General features: G+C 50.3%; 1 protein-coding gene across 1 annotated transcript; it reads left to right on the plus strand.

Moving 5' to 3' along the window:
• Positions 1-1,236: 1,236 nt before the first annotated feature.
• On the plus strand, positions 1,237-4,287 carry LOC122050410. The gene is made up of 3 exons (XM_042611314.1): positions 1,237-1,470; positions 2,186-2,929; positions 3,388-4,287. Exons 1-3 carry the CDS (start codon positions 1,237-1,239, stop codon positions 4,285-4,287), a joined length of 1,878 nt encoding a protein of 625 aa, XP_042467248.1.
• Positions 4,288-10,536: the final 6,249 nt, after the last annotated feature.

Here is a 10,536-nt window from a genome sequence, read left to right on the forward strand (position 1 = left end):
ACCCGGACGACCACCTCGGCAAGTTCGACAATGCCGCTACTCTCCATCAATACACCGACGGAGTCAAATGCAGGGTCTTCCTCACCACCCTGTCCGGCTCCTCACAACGTTGGTTCCAGAGGTTGCCGGACGGATCGATTCGAAGTTTTAAGGATTTTCGGACGGTCTTCCTCCACCACTTAGCGAGCAGCAGGCGCTACCAAAAAACTAGCGTCAGTCTGTTCTCCATGAAGTAAGGGGCCAGAGAGACTCTTCAAGCTTATATCTAGCGATTCAATCAGACCATTGTGGGCATTGCCGCAGTCTCATCCGAGACCATGATGCACGCCTTCACCCAGGGGTTGATGGATGGCGACTTCTTCCGCTCGCTCATCTGGAAACCGCCGCGTGACTATGACCATATGCTAAAAAAGTGAGCGAATACATCAACGTGGAGGAGGCGCAAGCGGCCCGTAAAAAGGAAACACCGGCAGAGTTAGCAGCGTCGGCCGAGCGGAGGCCTCAAGCCATTCACCAACCAGCCAAAGGGCCCCGGGTCAAGGGGATGAGGCCGCATCAGGAATCAAGGTCTCATACTGTCCAACACGTGGCGGCCGAACGACCTAAGCCGAAAGGAAAGGTATGGACTCCCATGTTTTGTTCAATTCATCAGTCGGCAACCCATAACACTCGCGACTGTCGGAGTCTCACCCCGGTCACTAAGCCAATAAGCTATCGCCGTCGATCACCTTAGCCTGACCGATGACATAATCATCAAAATGTCGTACGGCGAGAAGCCAGACAGTCACCCGAGCCTGGGAGGCTCGAGGGTGTCGCTGCTCGGGTGACTATTGGAGCCAACCAAGAAGCAACCCTCGAGCCTCCCATGAGAGAGCCAGACCGTCTGCTCGGGAGGAAGAAAATAGAAGCAACATCGCTCGGGGGAAAATCAACATCATCGCTGGTGGGCCAACCAGCGATGACTCCAACCGAGCCCGCAAGTCGTACGCCCGATGGCTAGAGATCCATGCTGTGGGATGCTGCCGAGAGAAGGCGAACGGGCCCGAGATTAGCTTCGGCCCTGGCGACCTCGAGGGAGTTGAAGTGTCTCATGACGACGCCCTCATCATCCGAGCGGTAATAGCAAACTACACTATTCATCGCATCTTTATTGACACAGGGAACTCGGTCAACATCATCTTCAAGAAGGCGTTCGACCAGCTTCAGATCGACAGGGCTGAGATGCTGCCTATGACAATGCCCCTGTTCGGATTCACTGGTAACGAGGTTCAGGTGGTCGGCCAGATGAAATTGGCTATTTCGCTCAATGAAGAGCCGCTCAGAAGGGCGCGGACCACTAACTTCATCATAGTGGATGCACACTCGGCATACAACGTCATTTTGGGCCGACCAGCCCTCACTGAATTTCGGGTTGTCGTCTCGACATTCTATCAGAAGATCAAGTTCCCTGTCGAGGACCAAGAGGGAGAGGTCAGAGGCGATCAGTTGGTAGCACGGCACTGCTATGTGGAGATGGTCCGAGCCGAGTCAAGGTCCGCTCGGAAGTTTCCCCGGATCGAGGTAAATGTTATAACTGAAAGGCCTCCCCCCCCCTCCTTAGTTTATGAAGAAAAAGAAGAAGTGCAGATCCGGGATGGCCGACCGGAGGCCACCACCTTCATTGCATCAGACCTGGAAGCGGGCCCGAATGAGGAGCTGATCAGGTGCCTACGGCGCAACAACGACGTCTTTACGTGGTCACCACACGAGCTACCAAGCATCTCGCCGAGAGTCGCACAGCACGAGCTCCATGTTCGAGCGGACGCTCATCCCGTCAAGCAGAAGAAACGAGACTTTAGTGCCGAGCAAAACGTCATCATCCGAGCGGAAGTCGAGAAACTCATGGAGGTCGGCCACATACGAGAGGTGCAGTTCCCAAGTTAGCTAGCGAATGTGGTGCTGGTCTCCAAACCGGGTAATAAGTGGAGGGTCTGCATCGACTTCCGGGATCTGAATAGGGCGTGCCCAAAGGACTTTTACCCTCTGCCCCGAATTGACCAGATGGTAGACTCAACCACTGGATGCGAGCTGATATGCATATTGGATGCTTATCAGGGTTACCACCAAGTGCCGCTCGCGCGAGAAGACCAGGAGAAAGTGAGTTTTATTACAGCGGACGACACCTACTGCTACAATGTAATGCCAGTTCGGACTAAAGAACGTCGGTGCCACATACCAGCGGCTCATGAACAAAGTGTTCTGGAAGCAGATCGAGCGAAACCTGGAGGTATACGTTGATGATATACTTATTAAATCAATCCAAGCGGTCAACCTTTGTGCAGATATAGAAGAAACCTTCGGGATGCTAAGGACATACGGGGTCAAGCTAAATCCCCAGAAGTGTCTGTTCGTAGCAAAGAGTGGACGCTTTCTGGGGTACATCGTTACCAAGCGGGGCATAGAGGTAAATCCCAGTAAAGTGAAAGCACTACAAGACATGTCGCCTCCCAGAAACCTAAAAGAAGGTCAGCACCTCACGGGACGAATAACTGCGCTGTCTAGATTTATCTCGAAGACCGCCGACCGGAGCTTTGCCTTTTTCAAGATTTTGCGCCGAGCCACCAAGTTCCAATGGGATGTAGAGTGCGACAAGGCCTTCGAAGAGCTCAAAGTATATCTCAATTCCTTACCTGTGTTAGCCAAGCCGGTCACCAGGGAGCCCCTTAGAGTGTACTTGTCCTCAACTGGATATGTCGTCGGGTCGTCTCTTGTGAGGTCGGACGGCGAGGAACAACCTGTGTACTTCTTAAGTCACCTACTAAAGGATGCTGAGTCTCACTACATTGATCTCGAGAAGTTGGCTTTTGCGCTGGTACTCGCCGCTCAAAGGCTCTGCCCTTATTTCCTAGCGCACCCGATCATTGTGATGACGAACAACCCCCTGGGAAGGGTCCTTCTCAATCCAGAGGCGTCTGGTCGGCTAATCAAATGGACCATAGAACTTAGCGAATTTGATATACGGTATCAACCCCGGACGGCCATCAAGGCGCAGTCGTTAGCAGACTTTGTCACTGAGTTGCAAGATCCCGAGCCCGAAGCCACCTGGAAGGTGTACGTGGACGGATCATCCACTCGGCAAGGAAGTGGGATCGGTGTGTTGTTAATCTCCCCCCACGAAGAACGAATGCACTTTTCCGTGCGACCAATAATCAAGTAGAGTATGAGGCGCCGATAGCGGGCCTGCAGGCCGCTCGGCATGTGGGAGCCAATAAGGTCTTGATTCATTTAGATTCACAGTTGGCTGCTCAGCAACTTTCGGGAGCATTCGAGATAAGCAGCGTTAGGCTCAAGCTTTATGCGGAAGCCTTCGAAAAACTGAAGGCCAGTTTTCGAGAGGTGCTCATCTAGAAGATCCCCCAAGCAGAGAATCAGACTACAAATGAGCTGGTTAAGCTAGCTAGCTCGATATCACCGATCGTCATTCAACAGCCGATCGAGCAGATATCTCTGGTCGCCCACATCGACCGGATGGAGGGGCTCACATTTTCAAATGACTGGCGGATGGCTATAGCAGAATTTCTGAAGTCAGGAGCAACACCCTCCAATCGGGAGGAAGCGCATCTGCTTAGGAGGAGATCTGGTCGGTTTGTCCTCATTGGCGACCAGCTCTACAAAAAAGAATTCTCTAAGCCTCTGCTCAAATGTGTTGGTCCGGAGGATGTGGATTATATTCTGCAAGAAGTATATCAAGGGTCTTGTGGAGGACACCCAGGCGGCCGCTCGTTGGCAAGGAAGATTTTGCTAGCCGGGTACTTTTGGCCGACCCTCCAAGAAGATGCCGCTCAGACCATCGCCACATGCCTTTCCTGTCAGAAATATCACAACTCCATCCACCAGCCTGCTGAGAAGATGAAGGCGTCTACAGGGTCCTGCCCGTTCGACCAGTGGGGCATGGATATTGTGGGACCTTTCCCGATGGCGACTGGGCAGCGGAAGTTTTTACTCGTGGTGGTGGACTACTTCTCCAAATGGGTCGAGGTCGAGCCATTGGCGAAAATAACCGAGCAGATGGTCAAGAAGTTCATCTGGAAGCACATAATATGTCGATTCGGTATTCCATGTCGGCTCGTGTCTAATAATGGACGACAGTTCATCGGACAGCAACTCCGAGAATGGTGCGAGGGGTACGACATTCAGCAACACTTCACCTCTGTAACCTATCCGCAAAGAAACAGGCAGGCAGAGGTCACCAATCGAGAGATCTTTCAGATTCTTCGAGTTCGGCTCGACCATGTCGTTGGCAGCTAGGTGGATGAGTTACCTGGCGTGTTATGGGTGATTCGCACTACCCCTAAGGAAGGAACAGGGGTCACACCTTTCCACTTGGTGTACGGAGGAGAGGTTGTCATTCCCATAGAGGTCGGAGTAGAATCTGATCAGGTGCAACAGTACGATGAATGTAACACCGAGCGGAGGCAGCTGGAGCTGGACTTGATAGACGAAGTGCGAGCCAAAGCAGCTGTCTGGCTAATGGCGTACCGACAGAGAATGAAGCAGAATTACAACAGGCGAGTATTCCCAGGGCATTCTAGGTCAGCGACCTTGTATGGAAGAAGGTAAAGCCGGTCGGCGATGTGAGCAAGCTGGAGGCTCCCTAGGTCGGGCCCTTCAAGGTTGTCGAAAAGCTTCGATCAGGCACCTATTACCTCGAAGACAAAGACGGACGATAGCTAGAGCGACCATGGAGCACTAACCATCTCCAGACGTACCGAGCTGGTTGAAAGGTTCGCCAATGTAATTCATTAAGTGTATTTCCGTTCTTCGGTATCCTTTGATCGCAGGAAGGAGTTCATGAAACACAAGGGTATAACCAGTTTGTGCCGAACGACTACACTCCATCAAACCGTCGAGCGGTGATGTTAAACCCTAGAGTCGAACCGGCGACTATAAACTCCCCGGCCGGAAGACCGTCGAGCAGTGACGTTAAACTCTAGAGTCGAACCGGCGACTATAAACCCCTCGGCCTGAAGACCGTCGAGCGACGACGTTAAACTCTAGAGTCGAACCGATGACTATAAACCCCCCGGCCGGAAGACCGTCGAGCGGCGACACTAAAATCGAGAGTCGAACCGGCGACTATAAACCCCCCGGCCTGAAGACCGTCGAGCTGCGATGTTAAACTCGAGAGTTAAACCGACGACTATAAACCCCCCGCCTGAAGACCGTCGAGCGACGACGTTAAACTCTAAAGTCGAACCGACAACTATAAACCCCTCGGTCAGAAGACCGTCGAGCGGCGACGTTAAACTCTAGTGTCGAACCGACGACTATAAACCCTCCAGCCTGAAGACCGTCGAGCGGCGACGTTAAACTCTAGAGTCAAACCGGCGACTATAAACCCTCCGGCCGGAAGACCGTTGAGCGGCGACGTTAAACACGAGAGTCGAACCGGCGACTATAAACCCCCCGGTCTGAAGACCATCGAGCGGCGACGTTAAACTCTAGAGTCGAACCGGCGACTATAAACCCCCCCCCCCCCCGGCCCGAAGTCTGTTGAACGACAACCTAAGGGTCGATTCAACAAGAATAAATATCCGATCGAAAGCATCTCTAAATCACCGAGTAGTGGCCGAGCGGCGGTTCCATATCAAGGAGTCACTATACTGGCATTTATCAGAAATCAAGGTCAAGTATCCCACTCGGACTTAAGCAATCAACCAATCAAGAAAAATAAACTTTTATTAAAATGTTCTCGCCAGACGGCTAACATACATCAACAACTTACAAAATGATTAGCCCTCCTCACTCCAAATAATCAAAGATCAAGTCAGGGATGACCTCGAGTAGCCCGGCCAGGTCCTTAGGCGGGATAGCCATCGATTCAGGAAGGTGACCCTTACCCTTCAGATAAGCAGTTGTAGAATTAATGACTTCCTCAAAGGCAATAACGAGCCAGCCACATACTTTCTGGGCAAAATCTTCCGAGCGGATATAAATTTGCCTCATCACAGCAAAGCGACCTGATTCACCGTCTTGGTACTACTTGAGGGCAGCTCGAGAAGCTTTGAGGGCGTCTTGGAGATTCTTCAGTTTTCCTTGGAATTCAGTCTGCTCCACCGATCGGCTTGTTCGTTCGGCGGACAACAGGTCAGCCAATTCCTGGACACGTTGCTCCAATGCCCGAGCCTCAACATTTTTCGCGTCTAAATTAGCAATGGCCTTGTTCTCCCTTGTAGTCGCCAGCTCGATCTCCTGGCCATGTGTCTTGACCCGAGCTTCAAGCTGAGCCACCATGGTTTCCAGTCCAGAGGATTTATGTCGCTCATCTTTCTAGAGCTTCTTTGTCTTGACCAGCTCGGCCTTCAACTCGGTAGGTGAAGGCCCCTGGGCTGGGCCTCCCCCGGAAATCTTAAGTTTCTTCAACTCTTCCTCCAGTAGCGTCAAGCGGTTGCTGACGGCGATGCTCTCCACCCAGCTCTGCACTCAGATAAAATAGCATTAAAAGCCTAGCAAAAATAATAATGTAAAGGGAGGTGGGGCAGGCATATACCAGTGTCTTGCTGCAGATGGTTGTCGCCGAGCTGACCGGGGGTCATCAGGGCAACACGGACCCTCGCATCCTCCCATACTCTAGCAAGCGGTCCACGGATGGTGATCTGATGCTCGGGAATTGTGGGCTGGTCAGCTTCTAGAACGAACTCTTCTGTTGGTAGGTGCAGGACGACCTTAACCACTCGGCGGCTGCTCGGAACAGACTGAGCTGAACCTGAAGGACCGGAGGACTGGCCGGTCGGAGCAGAAGTGATGACGGAGCGACGTATACGTCGACGGGCCTGGGGCAAAGAACTGACTCGTTGCGCTTTAATAGGATCTACCGGTAGATCGAGCTGTGAAAGAGTTCAATCCGAGGAAATTGCTTCAATCGAAGTCGGAGCCAGGTCAACCCCTACGGAAGGAACGCCAACCTGCTCAGACATCTGTTCCGCAGGAGTAGCCGACCGAGCGGGTATCTCCATCCGATGCCTTTTGCGGATCACCAAAGGAACATCCTCGGCCGAGTGCTCCACATCCTCATCTCAAGTAGAGGGATGTCTAGCGGACGAAGTAGCATCGTCCACCGCTTCAGTTGTAGAAACCCGAATGGTCAATCCACCGATAGCAGTAGGTGTTTCGCCGCTCTCACCTTCGTGTGAGCCGACTGGCACAATGCCAAGGTCGGCCATCTCCTTAGCAGCCGCCGCTTCAATCTCAGCGGCCCTCAACCTCATCCGCTCGGTAGCGCGAGCGCGCATCATGATCTCAGCTGTAGAAAGGGAAAACAAATCAGTTAGATCAAAAGGAAAAAAGGATCAAGAAAGTGCTTACCCATGCTGCTCGGAAGTTTCGAGCGGATCAGACTCAGCCCAAACATGTATAATACGCCCTCGCAGAGCAGTTTGTGGATGTTGAACTTTTGGCCAGCCAGCATGGTGGCTGCGTGAAGGTAGACCGGCTGGCTCTTGTATTTACCGAGCTCTAGTGGATAGGGTACGACGGTCTGCCACTTGGTTCGGAAGGGCGGCGACTCGGGCAAGCACAAAAAGAAAAAGTATTCTTTCCAGTGTTTATTAGAGGTGGCCATTTTGTCGAAGAAGACAAGGCCGATCCGAGACTGGAAAAGGAAAGTACCCCACTCGGACTATTTGGGATAGTAAAAGTAATGGAAAATCTTGGGAACTAAAGGGATGTCATGCAGCCTAAATAAGACAACTACGCCGCACAACAATCTAAACGAGTTTGGAATGAGTTGGCCGAGCGGGAGGCGGAAATAATTACATACTTCAATGACGAACGGATGTAGGAGAAAACGCAGACCAACTACAAACTGGTCTCGGAAGAAACAAGTAGTGCCGGTCGGCAGATCATGAGGCCGATCGGACGGAGAAGCTAATATTAATTCATAGTCAGGGGGAAGTTCGAAAGTGCGGACGAAGCTCACCACATCACCTGTATCAAACCGGCTCTCCATAGCAGTATACCAGAGGTCGAGAACAGGGTCAGACGGTTGCGACGAACTCGCCGTCGCCGAAATATTGGAGAAAGCGAGAATATAGGGATGTCAACGAAAAAGATGACGGGAAACACTAAAAGCTCAAAAAGGCGAGAGAAACAGAGGCAAAGACAAGAAGGAGCAATGGCCTTACACGGAGGATGGAAGGAAAGCGTGCGTCGACGGAGCCCTGAACACAAATCGTCGATGGAGCAATGAACACTGAATAGCCGGAGCACCAAAACGCGAATACTGCAAAATGAAGAAGAAATAACACGGCGACTTTATAAAAAAGAGGTTCGGCCGAGCGGAGCCATCCGATCTAGGTCGCAGGCCCCAAGACGCAAATTGCACCGTTGAATTCAAACCGCCAGAGGTCACATCAAGCCTGTCACCTCGAGCGTGTGATGACGACGGCGGTGCCACATGGCTGTCAATCATAGGAGGGCATTTAATGAACGCCATTACGAGGGTGTGGCCGCGTGCTCGGTCCTAATGGACGGGATTTGCGAGCATTCCGAAGAAATCTGTGGCAGGTCATCGTTGACCATCTTCAGATAGGCAGACCAATCAGTAAAAATTCTGCCAAGTGATAGCGGGCACGCTTCTGGTCGGCGTTATGAGGTAGTGTTAGGGTCGTTCGGCATCCTTGACCGGCCGGCCCTGTGTCGGTAGACTAGTCCAGTCAGTCGGACTTACAGCCTCCTTCGACTAGACTTGAGAAGGAGGCACGTGATCCGGTGGTAAGAAAGGGGGCCCGCCCGGATAATGGTCAACGACCTTGTGGCGGTCGCAATCAAAGTCAACCTACCTGATCGATCGGCTGTTATGCCAAGCTCCCGACGCTCACAAGCTAAGTAGGACTCCTTTTGTTCAGAGGATCGCGCCAGTCACCCCCGGTCAAGCGGACGACCCGCTCGGCTTAGCCGTGATGCCCATCGAACGACCGAATGACTGATGGGCCAAGCGTCCCTTCCGATCGGCCCGATACTGACAAAAATAACATCTGGCTATATCTTCCTCGAGACAAGCGCCACCGACAGACGGCATGGTCGGCGGCCGGACTAGACAGAGAATCGTACGGTGGAAGCTTCCACTATCACGTCAAGGATATGCTCGGACAATTGAGGTACGGCGTCAGGTGCACTTTTCTGACACGACCATATCTAGGTATGCTTTGAGGAGCGTGCACGCCTTGGAAAGCGTGCACGCGCTCCCTGGGAGCCCTATATAAGGACCCCCAGCCTTCGACGGAGGTATGCATTCTCATCTACTCTAGCTACAATCTTCATTCTCGTTACTCTGCCTCGATCTCTTCTCGCCGGAGCTGACTTGAGCGTTGAAGGGTCGTCGCCAGGAACCCCTTCCTGGCTCGATTTTGTACTTGCAGGTTCTCACCGGAGGCTCACGTCAGTCGGAGGTTCACACGCCGTCAACGAGAGCGTCACGTCCCCGACGTCTATCGACTTAGCACTCGAACATGATCAACTATAATAATATTCATTATTTTGTCGAGAGTGCTTGCTACTTACAATAATTTATACAGTATGTGAACACTAATTTTTGCATCAGTTTGTGCGTACAAATAGGAGTGAATCTGAAAGCCGAAGGCGGAGAAAAATTTTAGGTTGTCCGTCATCTACAGGTTGATTACACTACCCTTAATACCTACTTCATTGAGTAGGGAATTTTCCCTTTCATCCCTAATTAACTAGGGAACATAAATTCCGTCTTAAAAAATAGAGACGGAATATTAATATTCCATCGCTAAATAGAGATGAATTTTTAATAGTTGGTTACAAAATATGACGATTATAGATATTATGGTGCCAAGATTAGCAACGACCTATTAAACATTTCGTTGCTAGTTAGCACGCAATGGCCTATTAAACATCCCGTCACTAGTTAGAGACAGAAATTAAATTTCTATCACTAGTTAGCGATGGAAATAAATATCCGTCGCTAGGTAGCGATGGAATATTTAATAGGCTATCGCAATATATCATGATCCTAGGCAATCTTGTGCAGCGTTTAGCGATATATTCTAAAATTTAGTCGCTAATTAGCAACGGAATATTAAAATTCTGTCGCAATATATCATAAACCTAGACAATTTCGATACCAAGAGTAGCAATGGAATTTAATATTCCGTCGCTAAACACTGCAAATTTTGACATCCGAAATATATTTACATTCATCCCTGTTTACATTTCATATCAATATAAATCATCACATATGATAATTTTCAAACAATATAATACATTCATAATTAAACAAACACAACACAAAATAACATCTGAAAGTAAATATCCAAACACAAGCACAAAATCCAAGCATAAAAATACAACTAAATAATCCTACATCTCCAACAATAATAATTCAAGCACAAAATTAAAACTAAATATCCAAGCAAAAACTAAAGATAAATATCCAAGCATCTCCAACGACATCTAAATGTATAGGACTACAATATCTGAATTTTAAAAACATAATACAATACCTCCTACCAAAGAAAATCTAATCCAAAA

The sequence above is a fragment of the Zingiber officinale genome, chromosome 3A (genome assembly GCF_018446385.1).
Source record: "Zingiber officinale cultivar Zhangliang chromosome 3A, Zo_v1.1, whole genome shotgun sequence".
NCBI classification, from domain to species: domain Eukaryota; kingdom Viridiplantae; phylum Streptophyta; class Magnoliopsida; order Zingiberales; family Zingiberaceae; genus Zingiber; species Zingiber officinale.